This window comes from Mchenga conophoros, linkage group LG18 (genome assembly GCF_057382185.1).
Source record: "Mchenga conophoros isolate Kocher_MC1m ecotype Shallow Benthic linkage group LG18, M_conophoros_male_GT1.1, whole genome shotgun sequence".
In the NCBI taxonomy this organism is placed as follows: domain Eukaryota; kingdom Metazoa; phylum Chordata; class Actinopteri; order Cichliformes; family Cichlidae; genus Mchenga; species Mchenga conophoros.
This window is the reverse complement of record NC_140543.1, coordinates 10,206,743-10,233,007: the sequence shown is the minus strand read 5'-3', so window position 1 is coordinate 10,233,007 and position 26,265 is coordinate 10,206,743. Positions and strand designations below refer to the sequence as shown.

At 38.7% G+C, this 26,265-nt stretch overlaps 1 protein-coding gene across 2 annotated transcripts; it reads left to right on the top strand.

The window, feature by feature from the left end:
- The first annotated feature begins 4,037 nt into the window (after positions 1-4,037).
- Positions 4,038-25,817, top strand: nectin4b (nectin cell adhesion molecule 4b). 2 transcript variants are annotated; one of them, XM_085255042.1, is made up of 11 exons: positions 4,038-4,450; positions 8,723-8,923; positions 11,579-11,746; positions 14,815-15,093; positions 17,890-18,007; positions 21,601-21,752; positions 22,056-22,221; positions 22,359-22,434; positions 22,706-22,762; positions 22,958-23,143; positions 24,249-25,817. In XM_085255042.1, the coding sequence occupies exons 1-11, from the start codon at positions 4,399-4,401 to the stop codon at positions 24,474-24,476; spliced, it is 1,683 nt and encodes a 560-aa protein (XP_085111168.1). In that variant the 5' UTR covers positions 4,038-4,398; the 3' UTR covers positions 24,477-25,817. The 2 variants fall into 2 exon arrangements, with proteins under 2 accessions (XP_085111168.1, XP_085111166.1); XM_085255040.1 differs by having other exon boundaries at positions 24,213-25,817.
- Positions 25,818-26,265: the final 448 nt, after the last annotated feature.

The window sequence follows — 26,265 nt, the reverse complement described above, 5'->3', positions numbered from 1 at the left end:
AAAACAACACAGATTTGGTTCAATGAGGATGCTGTTCACAAAAACACAGTGTTACACCTGTTGAAGCTTTATACTGTATAATACGTTGTGTTGTCTTGTAGCGGGCCGGGGCATAGACTTCCTATATGCACATTTTTCACATTTACTTTGTAAAAAATGCTTCCTGTATTCTTGAACTTTATAGCGTGCATGCATGAGATATAAAATTACTAAATAATTTAACTGTTTACTAATAAAAGCTGTGTCGATGAGTTTAAACTGTGTGACTCTTTGTGTCTCACAGCTGCTCTTGCTGAAGTTAAAAAGAAAAGAGAAGTTTGAGGTTTCTGTTCAAGTCTTCCCTTTTTTTATTTGAGCTGTCTGGACTAGAACTTCGAGCCGTGTAAACAGAGCTTAACTTCACTAACCGACCTTTAGGAAAAGCTTTATAATCCCATTGCTTTAATCTGTCATTGCTTTAGTTTAATTCTAGCTGATCGATGCTTTGTGTCAGAAAATTCTGATGACTATAAATACTGGTTTCTTAAAAGCTTCTTTTAATGTCTTTAAGAGGCTTTATTTTTAAAGATCTGACTAACAGGTGAAAACACAAAGAAGCTCAGTTTGCAGATGACGTCAAAGAGGTTTATGACGAGAACTGAGAAGTTGGAACCAAATTGTCAATAATTGTTTCTGCATTTCTTCCTTTCTTAATAAAGACTTTATGATTACTGGTTAAAGTCAGGCAACACTTTTAGGGTTTTTAGACTAGTTGCAAAACCAAATGTAACACAGTGACTGATGCAGAAAGATTTTTATTTTTTAATATTGGCCTTTTCCTACTTTGGAAACATCTTATTTCTTTGTGTTAGTTTTTCATAATAGATGTCACCTTTCCATTTCTGAACCAACTATTATATATTGGCATTGCTCATAACTCAAAATGTTTCAAAGAAACTCAACGTATGATGGTATTTCACAAGTAATCCAAATTATGCAAAAAGTCAGTATTTTACAATTTTGATCCTTTTTTTTAAATAACTTGTGCTAATCTCTGAGGCCCAGCTTCAGTGATTCATCTTTATCACAGTTTGTATAGCAGAAAATTAATTGATGATACTAAAAACATCCTCAAAGACCAACTTCTTCCAAAGGCCCTGAAAGTTTTTTGTATGATAAAGCACCACATTAAGAACCAAATGTGATAATTAAGTTGTACAGAGATCAGCAAATTAACACTTTGGATCCTATCCCCTGATCTTAAGCCAATCAAGAATCTACTGCCAGGATGTAAATGGCAGGTGGACAAGCAGGACCCCACAAATTGTCATCAGCTTCCAGCAATGCTACAGCAGGAATGGATCGCCATCAAGCTTTGGGCCAAAAGCTGATATCCAGCATGCCACAAAACTGTAGAAGTTACATTAACTAAAATAAAAGCATGCACAAAATGAACAAAAAACCTAAGTAAAAATGTAGGTGTATGAAACAAAACTACTCAACTTCTTTCTTCCTTAAAAAAAATATTAGAACACATGTCACACAAATACTTTAGAAAACTGTCAAAAAGGTTAAACTACACTCTTACTTTTTAGGAATTAAAAAAAAAATCATGTTTTTGTACCCAAATTAGAGCTGGAACACTAACCTGGCACACTACACTGACAAATCAATATAATTTGGCATCCTAATAGCGCAAACCATAACGTGCTTTACAGTCAATAACAACAATAACCATATTTTAAAATTTAAAAATATGATTTTGATTTTTTTTTAAGTATAAATTAGGAAATAATTGTAATTTAAAAAAAAAAGTATGTTACATTTTTTGTAACATCCTCTCTGTTGATTGCAGACGCAGGTAAGACCAGATAATACCACCAACAGAAAATCCTGATATGTGACTGTTCTGTTTAGGTGTCTAGATCTCACAGATAAATGTAACAGCTGCAACAAAGGACGTTTAAAATCTCTTTATTTGTCTCACCTGCCTTTGACATGGAAATATAACTGGAAATGCATTCAAAACAGACTCACAGGAGGCTGTACTTACCGGCTGTGTGCAGTTTTCCCCGAGGCTCCTCGCAATGACAGGACAAACTTGCTCACACTGAAGCGTCACACAAGCATTCTGCTGTTACAACATACCTGCCCCCAGCATTATCTCGTGAATCAAAGGAAGAAGTAAACATCTGTTTGTGATTCCCACGGCTCAATGAGCATATTTTTTCCTTTTAATATGGGGTCCCCCCCCTTTGTACTGCTACGTTTTTTATAGTCTGCAAAATGATAGATGCGTCTTTAAAAGGCAATTTAAAAATATAACAGGAAACGGTTTAAATACAAAGCTGATATGTTTCAGACTGAGTGGATCGAGTGTTAGAAAGTGCAGCAAAGGTCCCGTGTATCAAGTCTTGCTGAAGAAGTGTTGTCAGAAACTGTCCGCAAGTCTAAAGCTTCCTGTTTGCAGTCTGGGTTTGTGGATCAGGCCATCTGAGCTTAAGCCAATAAATAAACCATTGAAAGTAAAAACAAAACCCCTCACAAACTTTCAGGTTATTTTGGAAAAATAGAACAAACTGGCATCGATAATGGTGTTACCTTCAAGTACTCCTGGGGAACTCAGTTCGATGAATGCTGTGAAAACAAACTTCATCCACCCATTTTCTTCCACAGAGAAGAATTGGGGTCACATTCTGAAAAGAAATGAATGTCTCTGGGTTAATTATATATTTTAAAAAACCTTTCACTTTAAATTGCTGGTATAAATGGAAGATGACCATTAGGGGAGGAATTAAAGCATACACGGTTATGTGAGGATTGTTAAAGAAAGGGGGCCAGAACCAGGCCGCCGAAAGGGTTAAATCGAGCCCACTAGCCTTGGATAACGTGAAAACAGCGATGACAGGGGGCATAAATGCTTTCTATCAAACGAGACAGTGTAAGAAAGGAGAAAAATTCATGACATAATGTGTTACTAAAGAATAACATACACATTACCGGTATGTTATGTCTAAAAACAACTTGGTCGTATGCGGTATGCATCCTGCCCACGTAAGACTATGTTGTGGCCCACCGTGTAAAATGAGTTTGAAACCCGTGGTTTACACAAAGAAACATCAACAACACTTGCACTATTGAATCTTCACCGTCTCCCCACAATGAATACTTTTTAATGGCTAATCCTATAGGATTAGCCATTAAAAAGTATTCATTGTGTAAGTATACTTGCGGCTTTTCAGATCCTTTAGATGCTGTCATTAAAAACTTGTAGCATCTAAAATTCTTCCTAACAAACAGTAAAGTAACTATTCTGCACTCATACAAGCATGAAAGCGAGTCATTTAAAACCATGTTTGTGCAGTTCACCTGTTTATTTCACTGGTAAGCCACAGTAGTGAGGGTTTTAACCACACAATAAAAAACTACCGTTTTATTCTTCGTGTTCTTTTCTGTCTTTCACCCTTTTTTCCATTACTTTTTGATCTTGTTTTTCTTCTCTTGTTTTGTTCTAGTTTTTCTTTGTGATCTATTATCTTGAATATAAAAGGTTCTTGATCTTGGTGATTAGCAAAATGGGAAAAAGAAACAAACAAACAAAAAAGAAAATGCAAGTTTAGCTGATAGACAAAATAGATTCATAAATAAAAGTAGCCACCACTAATACAGTCGTTTCAAACAAAGTCTGATAAATACTCTCCAGAGTAAGGATTTTATTTACTTGCGTAATTGTAAGAGGACATTGTTGGATTTGTCCAAGAAGAGTAGGGGTGTTAATTAGTGTTACTTTTATAGCTTATTGATAAAATTGCAGACTACAATCAAATGATCAACAGTTTAACTGTTAATTTGATCCCTAAACATGTGTAGTTAGATATAAGAAGTTAATCTTGTGAAATTGCTTGACATAAAGTATATTTTTGGTTAATTTTCCGACCCTACCACTGCATTTTCATCTTGCGTCACCTGAACGCAGCGCTAGTGGGCGTGTCAGTGGGCGGGGCGGAGGGAAACAGGTGTAGCGACTCAACCCAAACCTGTATTCTGGTGCTTCTGCCTTCGCGTGACAAGCGAGGTTGTTCTTTTATAAACACGAACTTTATTTTTCTGTCGTGCGAAAGCTCAAATGCAGATTTAACATTTTCCGTTTATTTGTTCATTTCACTGGAAATGAAGATAGAGCCTCTATCAGCTATTTGCTAACCATTGTTCTTTTATCAGTGGAAGTGTGATTTTTTTTAAACATTATTTCTCAGTTGAACAGGAAACATCTGCTGCCCCTGGCTCCTTGCTGCGGGGTTTGTGTTTTTTAAACCAACCCTCAATTTCCCAGCTGAATTTGAACATGGAAGCTTAACACGAGATCTGAATTTCCCAGAAGAAGGCTAATAAAGAGAAACTTTTACTTTGGAACCAAACATGAAGTCAGCTGGAAAAAGTGCTTTGCTCCTGGCATTGCTTTCTTTAATCGGTGAGTTTTCTGTTACATTGATTTGCATGTAAATTAACAGTGACACTGCTTCATAAAACACGAATCACCTGTCTAAGCAAGTCATTTGGGGAATTCTGTGTTCTCCTTTCTGTTAACTGGGTCTGTGACGATTAAACATTTGACAGACATGGCATAAAGCTTGGATATAGTGTCTAAAATCTATACATTTTGAACTTCGTGGTAGCTTCTTGTGCTTAATGTTGGTGTAATTAACCCAGCAATCTTCCTATGAGTGTTAAAACAATGTCCTTTAATATAGAAGGGCTCTTTTTTCCCCCCCAAGACACTGAATTATTATTATTGCAGTCTTCATAAGTCTCTATGCCTTTGCTTTACTTGCCATGGTTTTGGTCCAATTGTGCAAATTTTTTTTGTTACAACATGCAATGATTTCTGTCTCCAAATCTTAAGCTCATCATGTCACCAAAGATTTATAAATTTAGAAAACTTTTTAATTTTTGCTTTTTCTAAACAGACATATTGGATTTTTTTGGCTACTTCTGATCTTTTAATCGCATTAACTCAACTGGAGAAATGAATGAAAACCTGAACTACAGCCACCAAACTCTTTAACTTGTGACAAGCTGTTACAAGCAGGGGCGTTTCTAGGATTTTTTTAATGGGGTGGCTGGGGGCATGGCAAAAAAATCAGTCAGGTGGGGTGGGACGGGGGCAGTTTTGCTAACTTTTTCTAAATGCAGAAAATCATCAACCAACATCTAGATAGACAAAATAAAGCTGATTGCGTCACTAAACGGATATCATATCACTGCAAATCATCTCAGTCTAAGCGGAATAAAGCAAAAAGACTAAATTTCCAGTTTTTGTTGAGCTGCAGTTTAAGGTGCTGGTGAGAAACCATATTAGTTTCACATTGTGTATAGTTCTTTTCCTTTTTTTAATTGCAAAACTATTGACTACAACTCCCTAAGAAATGTAACCCAATAAGTTTTTAGATTGCAGTGAGATTCTAGGGTGTGCCTCATCAAATTACCTTTACATTTTTAATTTGTGCGCACAGATGTACTCGAAAGCAAGAAGGTAATTCCCAGGGTAGGATTTAAACCTGTACAACATGCATAAAAGGAACAATAATTTACAATAATTTAGAAGACAGTCTTTTGTTTCCTTTCTTTCTTTGCATGTGCATTAGCTGCACCATCACATAGCTAGGCTTTTTTTCTGCTGGCTACTAAATATATAAAAAAAAAAACAACCCTCAAATGAATCAGAGTTCATGGACAGGTGCCACCTCATGCCCTTCTGGACCTGCCCTGGGTTGCAAGTAGCTTTATATGGTACAACAAGCCAATAAAACAAATGTTTGTTTTGGACAACAGCGTCCTTCCAAAATTTTTTGCAATATATTTGGGAATGCCTTTTGCTTTTTTAGATAACCTGTATTGACCTGTGCAACAGATCTAGCTACCCTCAGATAAATGGTTCTCAATTCAATTCATTTCAGCTGAAAAATATAATGCCAAATAACCACACAGTCACCCCAAGGTGCTTTATACTGTAAGGTAAAGGACCTAAAGGAGAGAAATCCCCAACTATAAGATGATATAATATGAGCAAGCACTTGGTGACTGTGGGAAGGACAAATTCCCTTTTAACAGGAAGACGCCTCCAGCAGAACAAGGCCAGTTTGGCGGCGGTGGCGGGGGGTACTCTCTCTGCAGTTTGTAGTTTGAAGCATCTTAACAGAGATAAGTTGATCGTATTTAAAATTGTAGCATTAATGTAGCATTAACAGTCTGCTGTTCTGCTGCACTCGTGAGGCCAGCTGACTATCTCAGAGTTATCAGTAATTCTGCAGCCATGAACATGGGTGAACTGTTCTGGTGTCCACATACTTTTGTCCGTGCAGGTGTGGAGAAAGAAGCAGCAGAACAGAATGCAGCTCCGTCACATTCTTACTCTTACTAAGTGATTTAGAAGTCGTGGCCCAACCTGCGTCTTCCTGTTTTTTTTGTTTTTTTTTGATGACTAATTCTGATAATGTTCGTCAGCTTTTGTTTCCTCATCTAGTGGAGATTAACATCATTTTACATTTAGTTTGGACTGTTCTGCTCCAGATGAAGGAGCAATCAGATGAATGTGACTGTGTTGTTTTTACTCTTGACCACAGCAGTTTGAATGAACAAGAAAAGCTTGTACAACAGCTTTGTGGTGCCCCAGTGTTTGTCTAGAGTGTGTGTGTGTGTGTTTGTATAATTCTTTCTTTCAGTTTATCTCTCGGCTCACATTGTCAACTCGTCTCCTTCCTCCAAAAATCTGAGTCTATGTCTGTCTCGAGCGGTCTCTCTCGGTCTGGTCCTCATTTAGGTCAACCACACTGTAGTTCTTTGTACCTACTTTTGAACTTTCTGTCTGTGTGAAGAGGCATGTCGGCTCTCCTGTCTGTGCCACTGCTTTGTCAGTGTGTCCTTGTACTAACTATATCAGATCTGTGGGAGTCCCTGTCCTATATTGGCTTCTTTGTAATCATTGATTAAGCTTGTGAATCAGTAACCACAGAGCAAGGAAGAAAAAAAAACAAACTTTAAACCCAGAAATCAAAGTGCAAATGTTTTGCATCTTCTGTTTGAGTTGTTGATGTGGCTCTCACACCCATTCCTGTTTCTCTCGCGGTTACACGTACGCATTTCACCAGGTGTGATAAATGTTCCAGCCATTAGTCAGTTCCGATTAATGGCTTTTCAACAGTTTTGATAGTGAAACCCGTCACTGAGAGTTGACAAGAACCAGTAGTTGTCTTTTTGTGCTTGAGTTGCTAAAATGTTGGGTAAATCCTGGATTTTCTATAAAATATCATTAAAAATCATCTACTATTGTGCCAGAATGGATTCAGTGTGCAGGCAACGTTTTGCAAAACACTAAAGTTCCTTAAACATACAGCAGTGAGTTAATTAAATGCAATATTTCATTAATCAAATCCACATTTATTCCTCACACAGAAACCTGAGCTCAGGTGATGAAGAATTTGTTTTAGTTTTATTCTGTCGCAAAGCATTCTTTAAAACCAAAAGCAAGTCAAACTTGAAACATGGAGATGGAGAAGGACATTACGAAATGAAACCGAATAAAGCAAACTTTAAACAGCGGGAAGATCATAGGACACAAAATGAAATCAGTCATCGAACAATGAGACAGCAAAACAAAAAAACGAGTTGAGATCCAATAGATAAGATGGAAATATGTTTCTAATGCAATCAATGTGAAATGTAAAACAATAGAAGCGTAAACATGTGTTGGCGGGCAGATGTTCGTAGTCTTCACCCTCTTGGACCCCTACTGGGAGTAAACCTTGTTTCTCTCTCTGGTAGTTCAAGCCTGCTTCGAAAAATTAACGACTGGTTTTTAAGGAAAAAAAAAAGCAAATCCAAGACCTATTCTAATGATGGTCAAACCACGTCTTTATTGATATATACTTAGGTGTCAGATCTCGTCATTAAGGACTCGGTGGAGTCAAATGCTCTTTTTATGTGGGAAAGGGTTAAAAGAAACTACACACGTGGAAACTTTTCCGTGTTTCCTAATATAAAGGCAGTCTGTCTGAATTGTTTACTGTCAACAAGGAAATATGAAGTAATAAAGTTTTTGCTCTGTCGTGAATAGCAAGTTTGTTCACAAACAAGAGGCAATTTCTGCTTTTAAAAGTCACCTAAAACCAGTTTTTAGTGACTTTCTCGGTGTTGGCATGTCAACGGACAAGCTGGTTAGGTGAATGAGCGAATGCCTGTAATTGTAAATGTTTGCCTATACACAAACCTGTATAGGCTATACCCGACCTTCTGCCTGGAGCATTATAGAATAATGTCGAGCTTTTTATGATCATCCTGAACAGGATTGGTCATAAGAGCTGTCTGGAAGGAAGCACAAACACTTTGGATAACAGAAGAGTGGCAAAAACACAAAATAGTAGCAAAATAGTTGTCACAGGTTCCCAGGCCCTAAGGTCATGTCTGTTTTGTATTTCTTCACTTTGAGGAGCTGGAACAACATATTTGGGTGTGTTGGCACTGACGGGTCTCTGTGAAATTATGGAGAGATTACTATGATGAGTAAAAACGACTGCATGCTTCATCACTTGATTTGGAAATTCCATGCAAAATACCATAAATGTAATTTAGTCTTCAAAATGTACAAATGCCAATGATTTGCTGTGTTTCCTAATCCAAAATCACACTCTCCAAATATGCCTTATCTTCCACTGATTAAATCCACATGTTTCTCTTCCCTCCTCAGCCATGCGCGTGGGGGGTGGATTTGTGGAGCCTGCTAACCCCGTCACCACCCTGCGCTCCGTGACAGAGACTCAAACCAGACTCCCCTGTCAGTATCAGGTGGAGGGTGAGCAGAAGGTGGTGCAGGTCACCTGGTACAAGGAGCTTTCAGATGGCAGCAAAGATACGATCATCACAGCTCACTTCTTGGACGGCCATAGAGGTACTTGACTGAAGAAGCTCCTGTAAAGTCCCTGGGGAAAATAAAAATTTCAGTAATAACATCTTGGCAAAGCTTTTTTCTTTTCTCTTTCTTGGGGGGGTAATGAGCGAGGTGCAAGTCAAGCATTGTTTTCCCAGCAGATGCTGCAGTTGTAGCAGTCCTTGGACATGATACTTAGTGCAAGCATTTATTATCAAGACCAAAACAACTATTTGGTGCATCCTTTGGTTCCAAATACACTTACACACACTGCCCTCATCAGGTTATTGTTTATGGATTTGAACCTCAGTTATCAAATGCTACATCTGCTTTATAACTGCTTTATCTTAAAAAATATAGAGATAATGCAACCTAAGCATTAATGACTTGACAAATGCCAACCATACCTACACTTATTATAATATGCTCTATAATAATAATCAGGAACGCTAAGGTTCTCCATTACTGCTGACCAAAGTTCACTCAAAACCATAAGGAGAAAGAAATACTATAAAAGTGGTCAGCTAATAACAAAATATAGGAAAGACTTTGCTCTTTGTAATTTTATTTGCTTTGATACTAATAACTTTAAGAATGTCTGTATTTCATTTAATTGTTCCATTTTTCAGGTTATTAGAAACATGTATTGTTGTCTTACTAAAGTGTACCAGTTAAGCTCACTTTCAGATCTGTATTCTTGTTCTTGGAGCTTTACTTGATTCACAGCTAACACCTCTCAGTTTAAAGATACAATCAGAAATAAAAACAAAACAAAACATTATTTAATAAAAAAAAAAATACATTTTACTAATAAATACGCATTAGTGTGTAATTATGTCTTCTAATAACTGATGCATTATGATCAACTCAAAATTAATTAGAAATGCATAGAAGCAGGCGATGGTTTGTCATGTTGGCCTGATATTTTGGATACGGTGGCTGAGATTCACACATAAAATACAATGTCAATAGAGACTGGCCACGTGCGCAGTATGCCAAATATGGAAGAGAACAGGGCTCGCAGTTGTTCACATGTTGTGGTGGCAAATTTGAATTTGTATCTAACTCCAATTTCTGTCAGTGTAAAATGTTTAGCTACGCATTCGATCAATGAAATGTCTTAATATAAGACGTGGAAGAGCAATTTCAACAGTATGTCTCAGGTTTTCTACATGGCAAAAAATGCTGCTTTAGTAAGTAAAAGAAATCTGTCCCCAATGATCTAAGATGTAAAATTACAGAAATGTATAATTGAATTATTTTGGCATATTGTGACTGGCCATGAGAGAGGTTTTAAGGGTAGGAAAAGCTGTAAAAAGAAAAAAAAAGTATGCTGTCTTTCACATTTTCCAAAGCCATCCAGTATTGGAGTCTTTGCCAGGCTAATTGCGGCCCGCGCCCTTATGTTTGACACACCCCTGGTTTAGACGTAATATCATCCTTTTCCTCAAGCCTCATCTCCTGACACATAAAAACGTGCATAAACATGCTTATCTATTCCCAATATTGTCACAGTTACTTTGTGTCAGCAGATTAAACATCAGCATGAACATCACTGACTCATCGACTCATATCAGACTCCTTTCACAAAGTTTTACAGCTCCCTCCCAAATCAACATGGACACGTATTGACAGCTGAGGTAAACAGCGGACTGTCAACCTGTGCTCACTACAGATGAACTTCAGTCACAGTTTGTTTGTCCTGCAGCGAGTATTATGCACTTATGCAGTTGATCTGCAATCTATCGACATCTAGTGAGAGATTTTAGATACTGTAACTTTAAGCAGACTTTCTTCTGATTGGCTGCCCCTCAAAGTTTTGAACAGAAGGTGGGTGGAGCTTCTGTGCTCATAGCCAGAGCTTTGTGCCTGAAATTATGACATTGGGGATATCCACTTTCAGTAACACCGTATGGAGCTAAGAATAGGAAAAAAATGTCTGAAACTGAGCATAAAGAGCAGTCTGAAGCCACGCTTCAAGGAAAAGCATTTTAACATTTACAGTTTTGACTAATCATAACAGCCTCAGTGCAAGATCTGGAGGTTGGAGATTTGCTTTGTGAATTGGTGGAGAAGTCAGAAGGTTGAGGTACATGTGCTGGTTAATGGAAATGTAATTTGATCCAGAGGCCCACGGCTGGTCCAGTGGGCCATGATTGTATGAATGAATGTGAATCATGCGCTACTTCTACCTTTGTTAATCGTTTAAATACCTTTTTCCTCACTGCTGTTGTTAAAGAGTACTCACTACTATGAGTAGACCTGATTTAAAGGCTGTTACATTACTCTGCTTATAACACACATCATTTCACTTTCAGATTTATTCATGTAAAGATAAATTAGACGCATCATCTTTAATAGCAACTTTATCCATAAATTCAAATTAGAGTCACAAGTTAAAAGTACACACATGAGAAAATAAAACAAAATAATTGTTGCTGTGTCTCTAATTGGCATGTGGTTATTTGAAATGAGATCATCCCAGCAGACCATTGTTTTGTACCTGGATTACTCTTTATTATTTGTCTGTTGTGACGCTGCTTGATAACTGGAGGCTTATTTTAACAATGTCTAACCATTTATTCTCCTTTCCTGGAGCTAATGCTTTTGACAAAGGGTCTGTTTGACGTTTTGTGAGTGTTGAAGATGCTCACCTGAGGTTTTGTTGTTTGACAGAGTTTGGGCGTTACTCTGGTCGGGTGAGGGTCGAGAACAGCAACCCCATCAAGAACTCTGCTCTGATCATCCTGAACACAGAGCAGTCGGACGAGGGCACCTACACCTGCCATATCTCCACCTTCCCCAGTGGAAATTTTGAGACGAAGATCGCCCTCACCGTCTGGAGTAAGACTCATCATCCTTTCTCTCTCTCTCTCTTTTTTTTTTTTAAATCTTCTCGCCCACATGTCCCTAATCCTGAGAGAGCTTCTGTAATGATGTTTACACCATCATATCTTCATAGAGGAACTGGTGACTGGGGGAATTCAGGTGTGCCAGCATGGCCACAAGCACTGCCAGCTTACTTTAGGTTTTAGCATGTGAAAAGCCAAAAGGGAAATGCTTTTAATTCTATATTATTCTGTTACTCCAACTAAAAATGAAGAAAAAGTTTAAAATATTCTCAAGTATAAAAAAGCACCACAGAATCTGCGTACACCAAAAATATGTTATGCAGACTCTGATTCTGGTAGGTAGATAGCAGCTCAGCTGTCAAAACATTTGCAAGTTTATTTGGTGTTCCAGAAAGATGGAGAGGGTTTTCCAAGATCCAAGATAAATAGGTTTCCACCACGAGGAGTGATTGAGTTTAAGATAAGTTTGGCATTGATGTAAGTTTCGTATATATCCTTAAATCACAAGTTTACATAAAGAGCTTTACACCCCCATAATCTTTATAATCTTAATTCTTCCTCTAAAGAAGGGAGGATGATAGAGAAACGACTGGGAAAAGCATGTTGTGTATATACAAAGAAAAGCGAAATAAAAAAGTATAATCACTATTAAAAAGTATGATATAATTGTGGAAACAGGGTTATGCTTTAAAGAGCTGCCAACTTCAATTTCCCAGGTCTGTGGCAGAAGAAAAGCTTCCTCTTTAGCCTAAAATCACCTGTTTCCACTCCTTATTTTGTCTTTTGAACAATCTTTGCAGAAGTTTTGCACCCAGCTAAAGCCTGGCACAAGTAATTTCCCACTGAGAAAGGAGCTTAAAATTCTGTCCCCTTTAAAATGTTTCAAAAACTCATTTTGATGTATACAGTTTCTGCGGTGCCGCTGTTGTCCCCAGGCTTCCTCCTTTACAACCATAATAACAGCCGTGGGAACACCTTTGTGAATCCTCTGTGAAGTAAACCCTGGAATGATGCTATCATTTTTAAACAACTTTCCCATTTCACTGCCAGTCATCTGCAGTAACAGACCTGTCTCAACACGCCCCAGATCTGACAAATCAACAGAAAGTTGAGTAGTAAGAGACAACCTGTAGCACTGAATTCCCTCCATGTTGGAACATTCAGCTGTAAAATGTTGATTTGTAAGTGCAGAAACTGATGCAGGCGGCTACCTGCCCACGTGTTACTGTCAAAAACTGTAAACTGAACAAACTGGTCATGTTGTTCTTAATGTGAAAGAATAGGTTTTAGAGAAATGACCCTACTGTGAATGCACTATGCCAAAAAGTCACATTTGGACTTGGAATTTTTGTTAAAAACTGGGTGTTTGGTTTACGGATACATTTATTTTAATTGGATGAAAAATGACCAGGATGGAGGTATCAGCATGTTTCACAACACAGCTTCTCTCATGAAGGCACTTTTCAGATAAGTTTGTCAGGTAAATAATGTGAGAGCTGAAATATTTGGAGGGGAGAACATCTCCCCTGCTCACTTTTTCTTGAATTGGCTGTGAGTCAGAGTCATTTATCACTGTGGAAGCTGGAATCATTCCTTTATTACTGTAAGCCAATGAGTGCAGCATATTTCCCTCGCTGATATGCCGCGCTGTGCTTTAGTGTTTTGTTTTTTTACTAGTTTCTGTTTTTAAAGGTTTGAGCTTTCCTCAGGTGGTGCCCTTTTCTTTGTCAGTTAATCCGTAATAGTTGTTGTTGTTAATGGTACCGACTTGTTTTGTCTGATGTATTAATAATCCAAACATTAGTGGAAAGAGTTAACCAGCCAGTTACTGTTTACAACAGTCATGACTGCAGAGTGAATCACAATCGTGTTAAACCAGTTGGTGACAGGGCAGCAAAAACAAAATGTAGCTGTGTGAAAACGTCTAAGGTGACCTGTTCTGAGAGAGTTTTGCAACTTGGTGTTCTTACACAATTCCAATGAATTTGATGGTACTTTTAGTTGGAAACCCACAACTGTAATATGTGGGATATTCTCCAAAGTAGAAGTGGGCACATTAAAGCACAAAAAGATCACTCTGTTTATACACTGTATATAAAAGATGGAAGTCGATTTGCATTAGCTGGATAGCTTTTCCCATTTTGATTTTTTTTTTAACCTTTCTTTTTGGTGTTGCGACCTGCTAACACTTGGTGCAAGTTGCATTAATGCACATGGTACAGAAATGGATACCTGCTAATTTATAATAGAAAAATACTATAATTTAATTGTTTCATGTATTACATCAAAAATAGTCAAATTCCACAAATACCATGGAGAGGTCCAGTTCAATGACTCATTATCAGGTGAGGCTGAGCAGACAGCTAGAGCTACACGTGTGTTTGCCCGCACCTGTCAGTCACATAAGCCACACCCACTAACAATGCCCAGTTCCAGCAAGGTGGAATGAATGGGCGACGATGACTGTAAAGTTCAAAACCTTTTCTTTCTTTCTTCTTTGTTTTAAACTAGGTTTTAAACCACTGGGATATGTGGTTTCATGTCCAAGTGGTTATTTGAAGATAGGAATCTAGAGGGATCAATGAAGGTCACCCTGCTGGTGGCACTAAATAGAAAGTCAGCGGATCTGTAGGTGGTTCAGCAACCCGGAAGATTTTACTGCACTCTGTCTGTTTTTTGTTTTTGTTTTTGCTTTGCATTTAAATTTTGTAGATCAAATAACATTTTTACAAAAGGTATGCGGAAAAATGCAAATGTGAATCTGTTGTTGGTACTGCAGGAACATTTTTGAATCATTAGGCAGTTCTGACTTGAAAGTCTGTACAAACTTTCATGCTAATCCCTCAAACAGATTTCATTTGCCAGTCAGGACAAGTGTTGGATCATCTACCCCCTTAGCTCTAAGAGCCAAGAAGTGAAAAATAAACTAACTTGGGAAAGAGACTTTGTAATCTGACTGAACTCATTGTGCTTTTTTAAAATTTAGTACTTCAGCAAAGGATCAGATGGAAAGTCCAAACCAGAAGACTTAAATTAACCTCTTTCCTTTTCGTTGTCTAGTTTTACCCATCTCCTCCCTGGATCCAGTAACTCTTGTGGAGGGCCAATCCTTCCGTGTGGCAGCCACCTGCCGGGCTATAGGTCACCCACTTCCCATTCTCTCGTGGGACACGGACATCTCAGGAACGGTCCAGAACCGCACCAGCGAGACTCGGTCAGTGTCCAGCTACTTCTCGCTCCACCCCCTGCGTAGCATGAACGGGAAAAAGCTGGACTGTTTAGTGTGGCATCCTGGCCTGGAGGAGCCACGTAGGATCAGCAACCGCCTGGAGGTTCAATGTGAGTATAGCTGTGGAGCAGAAGTAAAACAGACTGGAGCTGTGGCATTAACATCATATTTTTAAGTGGTGAGTTGCAGAAATAATATTGCTGGTTCAAGGAAGAACAATTGAAGGAACCAGAAAAGTCACAGAGTATGATATGGAAAAATAAGGGAGAGAATGGTACCCCTCACTGGCCCCTTCCCATTCTTTACAGGTCGGGGATCACACATCGCTCATTCTTGCCCGTCAGAAAAACATTTCCTGAAATTATTCAAGCAAAAATAAAATGTGGAGAAGTTAGAATGTTATCTGTTTTTACCAAGTTATTTGGTAGAAAATTCTGTCTCCATACAAGATACAGCTCTATAATTTAGCCTTAACATACAGCACAACAAGCTCAAGCACTGATCAGACGTCTTAAATCGCACCAGTAGGATCAGTCGTGGTGGATCGTTGCCAGTGAAGCTGTCACCACCGAGTCGCTCACTGATACTGCGACAGTGACAAAAGCGCTATGGCGGTCACCTTTTTTTCCTTCCCCTTGTCTGAAAAAATGTCTCACTTCAAACTTCATTCATGGGAAAGTGCAGGAATGTGAGCTTTGCTTTTGTATACACTGTCCATCCGTCAGACACATGACTTGCAGAAACCAGAGAGCGAAGGGTGTGGATATTGAAAGCAGTTTTAGTCAATTAACCATGAAAGTTTTAAAACAACATGAAATAATTTATCTTGACATTCGTCAGTAACTAATTTGAACATGTACTACACAAAGGTCATGTGTAGTGGTGGCTGATGCCTAATAAATGCCTGGACCTCCTACTGTTTACTAATTTAATTAGTAGATCATCACGCCCCAATACTGCTTTCTCAGTGCCATCCATATTTTGTTTTGGTGTGTTTTGCAGCTGTAAATAGATACTCTGTAAGCTTGCATTGTATGAAGCAGTGTACGTCACTGCAAAGGGTTTTAAATTACCACACTTGTGCTGTTTAGTGCAAACTATATGGTCCTATAGAATATGTAAAGAACTGGGACACGCCTGGCTTTTTAGTTAATAACAGGAACAAATAAAGGAAAAAATGACATAAGTGTTTTTACTCTCAGATTTCTTAAACACTGTTTTTATAGTCCCACCTTTCTCCTTTCACTTGAAGCTTTGCGCTGATCCTTGACGTATCGCGATTTAATCCTTCTTCCCTCTGCTGTTAAATATTTATAGGTTACTACTTAAACCAGCATACGCTGATGTTTTAAAAGCGGAAATTTGAATGCATAACAGCAGTTATGCCAGTTATAGAAGGTAACATGACAAAAACAAACATTACAATCGTGTTTTTTGCAGATTTCTTATAGTATTGTAGAAACTATGAATACTCCCAAATGACAAAAAAGTATTAGATTAAAAAACAACAACATTTCTTCTACATCTCATCCAAAATAATAATATTCACTTCAAATGGACACTTGTTAAATATTGCGCCCATACCAAGAATATCACGAGGTGACCTAATAAGTTGGTCCCTCCCTTTTTATGTAGGTGTGTTTGCGACGATACGAAACCACTAAGTTAATATTTATGTTTGAACAACTCCGAAGACTAACACCTGCAAAACACAGCTATAACTAACAGTACTAACCACGCCCATGTTTTTCCTCTAATGGTGTCAAAATGTCGGCATTGAAATCAATAAACATATTACATTTTTAAAGGTTTTTATATTTTATACTCGAGAAGTTAAAGTTCTATAACCATTTTTGATCCTGCCAAATTCTCCCATAAAATTAGTACTTGAGTACAGTATGTATACTACCTGTATATATTAATAACATTACATAAATGAAGATATTATGGTGATGTAGTATAAAAGGAGCATTATGTGGATGGTCTGCCAAACATCAGTCTATCACTGATAACTCAACTTCATGCATCTGAGCAAAAGTTACTTTCAAAATATTACATTTATTCCCTATAACCTGGCGGATTCCTGCACTTTCTTCAGCATGTTTTCATTCTTTGTATCTTTGAGTACCACCTTAATGACTCTTTTTTTTTTTTTTTTTTTTTTGGTGAGTGTGTTGTGGTGGGAAAGACAGAGCTGTATTCAGCATGCAAACTAAATCAGCTCATACTTATCAGCATACTGTATGGAATGACACTGCAGTTGCTCTTTGCTGGGCTATGGGCCAAACTTTAAGCTCTCCCCTTTAATGGGAATGTAAGCCAATTAGATATTTTTGACTCTAGTTGCCCAGCAAATTATATTTATAAGGCTTAACTGTTAGTCTTTGAGATTAAAGAGCTGGGTAAATATTAGCTACTATCGGCAGATTTGATCCTGCGGCGGGAAAGTTTATCAGTAATAGTCTGTCCTTGACTACTGTTACTGTGTAACTGTGCCAAAACTTTAACTGTTCCAACAATTCCTCTTTGTCTGATTTGAAGGACATTTGTTAAAGGTGTGGGTGTGAGCTGTGCCAGCTTGCTTTTAAAATGGGATTAAATACAAGGTTTCAAGCTAAAGTTTTCTGCTAAAATTATGTACTCACTGTTAAAATCACTGAACTGGTGCTCAATACGCTTAGTAATGACTCCAAACCTCCCAGATAACATTTGAAATTTTGAGACTTGCGAAAATCTTTTTGTAGATTTAAGACGAGGAAATAACTTCATCTGTTGTGTTTATGGTGCAAACAAACTTCTTTGTATCTTCTCTGCTGCTCTACAAAGTTCTCTATTTGATCTATTATGCAGCATAGGAGACACTAGGTTGTGATGCTGCTTACTTAATATTTGTGTTTCTGTGTCAGACCCCCCAGATGCTACGATCACGACGTCCTCGTCTCGTTGGTATGTGGGTTTGGAGAAAGCTGAGCTGGTGTGCGAAGGCAGGGGACACCCCACACCTCAAAACTTCACCTGGACGTGGTACTTTCTGCATTTTCACATACACATCTGTCACTCTGGCAGTCAACAACACTATGATGATATCATGTTAAATCCCACCTCCCCCCTTTCTAATACTATTTATGCTGCTAATGTTCTCTTTACATGGCACTGGAATGTAACTCAAAACATAGATAAGCCACTGCTAACACGCATACACATGGAGCACACACCTGCAAACAACAAAGGAGTGCGCTCCCATCTAAAGGGGGGGGGGGGGGGGTTCCTATCCTCTGCTGGCTCAAATCACTGCTGAATAAAAGGTGCGGTGTCGCGTTGCGAAATTTCAAGTTAGAAGATTGTGTTTCACACGAGGGAGGGAGTGAGCGACACAAGGAAGAGCAGGAGACACATGCTAAGCGTTTAATCATAGTGCCATGCTTTAAATATCACTCTAATGCCTGGTAAAACACTGGGTCTGTACTTTAATTAAAGACGCCAGCCATTACAGTTCTCCCTGTGCACACAGTGATCAAATGTTTTGTGCTGAGTACTTGGGTCATGAGGCAATCTTGAAATATTAAAGTTGTGCTAGTTTCAACCTCTCCACTAAGCCATCCATCACTGAGGCCCCACTGTGAGGAAATCCACTGATTAATTTTAGTTATAATGTCAGTAAACGTTTTGAAATGTTGACTTTTTCCCCCCTTGTTTGCTTTTTAACAATGTAAATATATAAAAATACAACCATTAGTCAATATGAGTGGCTGACTGCTGGTCTCTCCATGTGAGCATTCACAGAACAAATCTGTAGTTTAATCTGCGTTGAAAAGAAGCAAATTTCTCATTTAGTGGGGTTATGTAAAAGATTGTTGACTAAGGAAATGATCCTACACGTAAGCCATGTGTGGAATAAATAAACTATCATTTCAGCTTTAAATATAAGAAGTCATGCTAGCTGTTTCTGTGTGTTGAGCCTTAATGCTAAATTCTTGGTTCCACTTTTATATGAATTGGCAGATAACATTAATTTTATCAGCAACCTGTGCATTTCCCACAATGTCTCACTGACTTTGAGTGTGGAATAGCTGAGGGTGCAAGCCAGACTATTTGAGAAATAGTGGATCTATTTTTCTCAAGAGGCCATCTGTAGAGCTTACAGAGATGGTCATGCAATTCTCTGGGTGAAAATCCCCTGTTGATGTCAGAGGTCAGATGAGAATGGCTAGACTGCTTTGAGCTGATAGGAAGGGAACAGTAACTCAAATAAGCACTTGTTACAATCAGCATATGCAGAAGAGCATCTTTTAATGCACAATACTATTGGACTAGAGCAGCAGAAGACCAGCCTGGGTGCCACTCCTGTACGAATATCCACTCGATCCATCTCTATCCACAAGACAATATTTTAGATGTAGTGGATGTAGGAGAGTCACAGCATGTACAGTACTGTTAAGTTTTAGGCAGAAAAAATGCTGTAAGCAGGCAGCACGGTGGCATGGTGGTTAGCACTGTTGCCGCACAGCAAGAAGTTCCTGAGTTCAATTCCACCATCAGGCCAGCAGGGCCTTTCTGTGTGGAGTTTGCATGTCCTCCCCGTGTTTGCGTGGGTTCTCCCCGGCTTCCTCCCACAGTCCAAAAACATGCACTTTGTGTGGATAGGTTAATTGAAAAATCCAAATTGCCCATAGGTGTGAATGCGGGAGTGAATGTGAGTGTGAATGGTTGTCTGTCCCTGTGTGTTATCCCTGCGACAGACTGGCGTCCTGTCCAGGGTGTACCCTGCCTCTCGCCCCTTGACAGCTGGGATAGGCTCCAGCGCCCCGCGCAACCCTGAAAAAGGATAAGCGGAAGCTAATGGATGGATGGAAATGCTGTAAACAAAGAATGCTTTCAAAGACGGAAATGTTAATCATTTATTTTCATCAATCAACAAAATGCAGTGAATGAACAAAAATAAAATCTAAATAAAATCAATATTAGGTGTGACCACCCTTTGCCTTCAAAACAGCATCAATTCTTCCAGGTCAGGGGTGGGCAACTCCAGGCCTTGGGTGTTGGTGTCCTGCAGGTTTTAGATGTGTTCTTGATCCAACACAGCGGATTCAAAATGGCTAAATTACCTCCTCAACATGTCTTGAAGTTCTCCAGAGGCCTGGTAATGAACTGATCATTTGATTCAGGTGTGTTGACCCAGGGTGATATCTAAAACCTGCAGGACACCGGCACTTGAGGCCTGGAGTTGCCCACCCTTGTTCTAGGTATACTTGCACACAGTTTTTGAAGGAGTACTTCTTGTTCATTAAGATAGCTCTTAATGACTTTGGCTGTATGTTTGGGGTCGTTGTCCTGCTGCAGAATACATTTGGGGCCAATAAACAATTATGTTTCTTAAAGCATTCTTTGTTTACAGCATTTTTTTCACACCTACCTACAACTTAGGCATAATACTGTATGTGCAGCCCAAAAATCTGCAGCAGCTGTGTGATGCTGTCATGGGAATATGGACCCAAATCTCTGAACAGTGTTTCCAGAATCTTGTTCAGTCTCTTATGAGGAGAAAGGGGCCATCCAACCAGTACTAACAAGGTATACCTAATAAAGTGGCAGATGAGTGCATATTTTATTAATCAGAGCAACCCTAAAAATGTAGAATGTGTATGTACAACAAGTGTATCAAATTCACAAATACCTTTCTTGATCTTCTTATAGCTGCTTTACGTTGCTCCAAAGACAAAGTCATTGTTAAGTGTAACAGATAATACCATAAAACATGTAATTTGCGTTATCTAGTAAACTTTTACTTTTACCTTTGGCACTATCGAGGCCAGCTACTTTAGTTTCATAATATGTTTTTATGTATAACTCATGTAGTGAAACTATATTGTACTACTCTAGTTTCAGTCATTTCACAATAGGTCTTTGCTTCATTGCACTGATACTGTGGTAAGTCACAAAAACAATAAGTCACGGGAGAGATTAGAATCTTTTTGGCCAGTGAAGCTGTATTGCACACCATATCTGTATCATTTCCACCATCCTCGCTGTGTCAGATGCAATCTCCACCTGTGACTCGATTTAGAAAAGGCTGGTCAGAGAAGCTAGGCGGGGTGTTGAGAAAAGAAATCTGACCCGGGGCGACTTTGACGGGGGGGATAAAGCAGTAGGTAAATAGCTGGTGGAGCACAGTGAAACCAGGGGGGAATATGACCCCTCTCAGTGGACCTGATCAGAAACTGCCTCTATTATGTGGCCTGTACAATTTAGGGCTCAGAAGTTGGGCTTGTTTCAATCCCCCAAACCTAGTATTTACCTGGTTTATACAGATGAGCCCTGCATGCTTTGGTTCAGGTGGTTTCACTCTGTGATGAACCTGATCCTTCAGAGTGTTTACTAAGCGGATAACTTCCTTGATTCAAACCAGTTTTTGCATTTTCCTGTTACTTGCAAGCAAACGTCATTAGATATTTGTATATTTCCAGCTCTCTGGTTTGAACTCTGCTCCTTTCATTTTGTTGTTTGCAGCTATGAGTCAAAGCTGCTGTTTCAAACAGTGAGACACAGACTTCTGCGTAGTTCACCTCTCTGTGACATCTGCAAGTTAATGGTAACATTTTTCTTTTGATTGCTTGCAGGAAAGGGGGAGCTCTGCCTGACGGGGTGTCTGTGGTTGGAGGGAAGCTCCTCTTTCAGCGGCCTGTTCACTTGAGTGACAGTGGGGCCTACGAGTGCATGGTCACAAACAGTGTGGGAAGGGGAAAAACTGAGTATATGCTCAATATAGATGGTAAGTGCAGTAAAGCTAATTTTGCATACATTTTCATGGGATTTGATGGAGAAACTGTTCTGCTGCTGTGAGCTTTGTTGATGTTTTTGCAGGTGGAAATTTAGACTTATTTGCCAAACTCCTTCTGAGTTGGTGTAATTTTGAACATTTGCTGCCCCCTCTTGTTAGATACAAGGCATTAACAGTTGAACTCAGTCTGGATTACAAAAAAAATATTAAAGGAAAGATGTAGCTGTGTTGTTGTTGAATGTATTTATATGCGAGAGAGTCATCGGATCTTTTCATATTTTTATATTTTTTTAGAGATGCAATGGCGCATTGGTGAAACCCCTCCTGATAACCTGCTGCTGATCATAATTTGTGCCTCCACCGGAGGTTTAATCCTCCTCCTGATCATCATCATCTTGGTGGTTCACCGCCATCATCGACGTAGAACGAACAAGCTTAAGAGACAGCTATCTGAAAAATCGTGAGCTAAAGCACATATTGTTAAAGAAGGCTTTTATTAATAACTTCAACTGGGATTTAAACTGATCTATTTTGTGAACATGCAGGTTTTCCATAAAACCTCAAAATGTGTGTGTGGTTTTTATTTTTTTCTCCCAGGGATGAAATTAGGAGTTTTTCTAGGCAAGCCTCTTTCAGGAGAATAAACTCTACCAGCACAGACTTCAGATACCAGGTAGGAATACGCACACAGACACACACACACACACTCTCGCTGACAACAATAACCTGCAAGCTTGAAGGAAGCCAGGTTGACACACCTGTCCTGCTCGGGTGGAGCCGCTGGCAGCTCAGGCTGATGATTACAGGCTGCTGCAGCTTCAAACAACACTGAAACATGCAGCGTTCATAGACAAATATCATTAATATCTAATTTTTGGCGGTTTGTTATATTCCTCTTCGTGTTCAGGTTCACTAATTTTTGGCGACTTTCTATTTTTCTCCAGGGTGAAGACTCCATGCTCAGAATAGACAGCCGAATGAAAAACAGCCAAATGTCTCTGGTGAGTGTCTCACTGTGATGAAATATATCCAGGTAGAATACTGCTGATCTTGGTTCTGCCTGCGCTGTCTCTAAGGAATTGTTCATATAGCTGCTTCTTTCTAATGTTGAAGGTTTTTTCAAAATAAAATGCTTTAAGATCTTGTCTCAGATTTGCACTTTATCATTACATTGAATATCCTCTCCCTGCCTACAGGAGCATACCCATTCCACTCTGGGTGGGAGGTGGGGGCCAGGAGATGTAGAACTGGATGAACTGGGACGTCCGGTCATCTGGTGTGAAGGCAGCGATATTCCAGGAGGAGCTGAGGTTGACGGAGGGAAGGAGGCGCAAAGGAACAGGGTGGAGTCATACGTGAAGAGCAGTAGCAACATGTCGCTGGTATGTGTCAGCGTCTGAGAGATTAAGTTTGAAATGTGTTTAGATTTGTTTGTAATGTATCATATGGTAACGGCATGCTGTATTTATTGCTGAGTTTGTATCGTCACTGAGGGTGACGTGGTAAAACAAAAGGGACTCAAATGACAGGAAACATTTTAGGAAACAACAGCAAGAAACGTCATCTCTGTTTTATTAGTCACTTTATAATTGTTCCTGTCTTCTACAAATGATGACGCTTTATTGGATTTATTTAGAAACAGGATCAGGAATGTAAACATGACTGTTTTGTTAAATCTGGATTACAATCTGATGTCATCACGACCAAAGCTTCACTTAGAGGTTTCATACAAAAGAGATTGAATACCAGTGTGCATTCTCTCCTAGCAATTATTACCACAAAAAAACGTCATAAGAAATATTGGATGGTAGGATATGGTCCATGTTGTGTTAGGAGCTTTTTTTTTCTTCTTTTTTTAAATCTAGACTTCTACCTCAATAAACTGGTTTTCACTGATCCCATAGACAGTTTTGGTAGAAATATAAAGTTTATCTACAGATTATCCAGCTTGAATTTGGATTTTTAGTGCAAGTATCATAAACCCAGTTTTATCCCCTCTGTGCCTTTTTCAGTCCAACTTCAATTTTTTGGTTATATAAAGGGGACCTATGATGCTCATTTCCAACTAAATATGTATTCTTGGACTCCAGTAAAATAGTTTTGCCTGACTCACAGTTTATCCTCTTTATGGGGAAATCCATTTTAGCCATTTTCTTAAGGCCATCATCTCCTAGCCAACTTTCATCTGATTGGCTGATCGTACAGAGCCAAAACTAGAATAAACAGTGTGAAACTAAGTGGTAGAGCAGATTGAACCCTGAGGTTTTGGCTTGCAGGAATTACCTGTTCATCTGCTGAACTCAGTGTTTAAAACTTCAGTTTCAACATTAACTGTTGTAACTGTGTATTTGAGAGAAAATAAGGAAAGGCATAATAGGTCCTCCTTAATATTGGTAACTTTCAGGACAAATCAGGAAAAACAGTATTCTATTTTTATACTGTTTCTACCAGGACTCAGGTCTTCCTTCATCTTTGGTTCCTCTGAAGGCTCAGCAGGATGACGGCAGCGGGCCCAGAGAACCAGACGCCTGCCAGCCCAGGGAGAGAGAGGACTGGGCTCCCACACAGTCTGAAGGACACGACAGTGACGAAGATGGGAGCCCCTACCAGTTATCACAGACTCTCAGGAATTACTTTGACTACAGCAATGGGGCCATCAGGCCCAAGCCAAGTAACAATTCCATTATTCTACACCCCAGAGGACAGCTGATCTAGACAGGACTCTCATCTGTGATATGAAAAGAGAGACTGTCTGTATCTCTGCAGTGACTCTGACTGTGACGTTTGATGTTTGCTTTGAAGGGTAATTCGTCTCAGGTACTATCCCAATGCTGATTGTTGATTTTTAACTTTAGAGATTCTTCCTTATTTCTGTTAATCAAAAGAAGGTTATGAGTTGTTCTTTTGAGCATTTTATGACTTCATCAGTGAGGTAATAAAAAAGAGATGAGGAATAATTTGGGGGAAGAGGGGAAAAAAAAGAAGAAGTCCTGAGCCAGATACGACTGGTATAGTAGAACTGGAACATTTTGGACCACTAATGTAGAATTAAGTTTATAGAGAGTTTTGCCCTGAAAGGTATGCAAATGAAAAGTATTTTTGTTCTTTAAGGTATTGTATTAAGAATCCTGTTACAAATGTTTACTATGTTTGGTGCAAAGCTGAGTTTTGCATCCAGTGCTTCTTGTTTAAATACATGTGAATAGATACAAAGGACTTGAGAATCCTGCCTCATGCAGGACAATATGTATATATTCCATGTGTTTATATACACTGATCATCCACGACATTAAAACTGTTAAAAGGTGAAGTGAATAACATTGACTCACTTGTTACATCGCTTCGCCCTGTAGAGAAACCTTAGATCTGGCGACTCCACATCACAAAAATTACTTGAGGAACTTGGCAAAGAGTCCAAGGTGCTGATACAAACTATCAGCTCCTCAGATCCAAATTGAATTCAGGTTTTTGAGGCTGATACTCACCCAAAGGATCAAGTAAAGACACCCTCAGCGATCCAGTGCTCTTGCCCCGATGGGTCAGTTATTTCTACATTGTTTCCACATCAACTCTTGCACATTAGGTGTTCTTATGTTAATGTCTGATATATGTGTGTGTGTACATTTGTTTATTAATACATCTTTACAGCCACCTGCTGCTGTCAGCTTAAAAAAAAAACCTTGTTAATATGAAGAACAAAAGAGACGATGCTGAAAGTTCTTTGGCCAGCTGGTGTTGAAATGCAGCAAACTGGGTCAGTTTCATCTATATAACTATAACTTTTTAGTGCTGTAAATACCTTTTTGTAAAAAAAGAAACATTGTGATGATACAAATACACTGTAAATTTTTCTATGCTTTTTTTTTAAGAAGATCAGGAAGTGATGTGTATATGTTGAAAATCTTTATTTGTAAAAGTGCAGCTTACAAACATTCTTTTAAAAAACACTGGAACATTAAAGCTACTTCGGGAACTTCATAAAACAGCAGAAACTTTATGGGTTATTCTGTTATAGGTTGATGAATTTAAATAAATTTTTTATTGAAGAAAAAGTTACGATTTTTGAGAAATATTGTTTTTCTTGTTATTTATAGATTCAAACACTGATACTACCTTCATATTTTACTAATAAAGGCATGGAAGACAATTAACTTTGATGCAAATTAAAACATGGTTGTAGTTTTAGCAAGTGTTTACAGGACAGATCTTTGCTTGGCCAGATGCCCTAACTCTGTTATGAGGTTATTAGGGACTAGCAGGTCACTGCATTTGGCTAAGAAATAACCCATGGCATTACTACTGTAAAAAAGATCCTAGAACTAGTACAGGCCACTATATTTGGCATTAATTTTGTACTGGAAATAACACTGTACCTGTAGGGGGAGTCTTAAATGCACTAAGAAGATTGAATAAACATGAAAGTACTGAGACTGTGCTTATTATGGTGACAAATGATACTAAGAACTGCGGATACTGATTAATATTTTGTTCATGTGCTGCTTGA

Coding starts and splice junctions, on each gene's coding strand:
- nectin4b (XM_085255040.1), top strand. CDS start 4,399: ATGAAGTCAGCTGGAAAAAGTGCTTTGCTCCTGGCATTGCTTTCTTTA. Junction 18,008..21,600: donor CAAAACTTCACCTGGACGTG/GTACTTTCTGCA, acceptor GATTGCTTGCAG/GAAAGGGGGAGCTCTGCCTG. Junction 22,763..22,957: donor AAAACAGCCAAATGTCTCTG/GTGAGTGTCTCA, acceptor CCCTGCCTACAG/GAGCATACCCATTCCACTCT.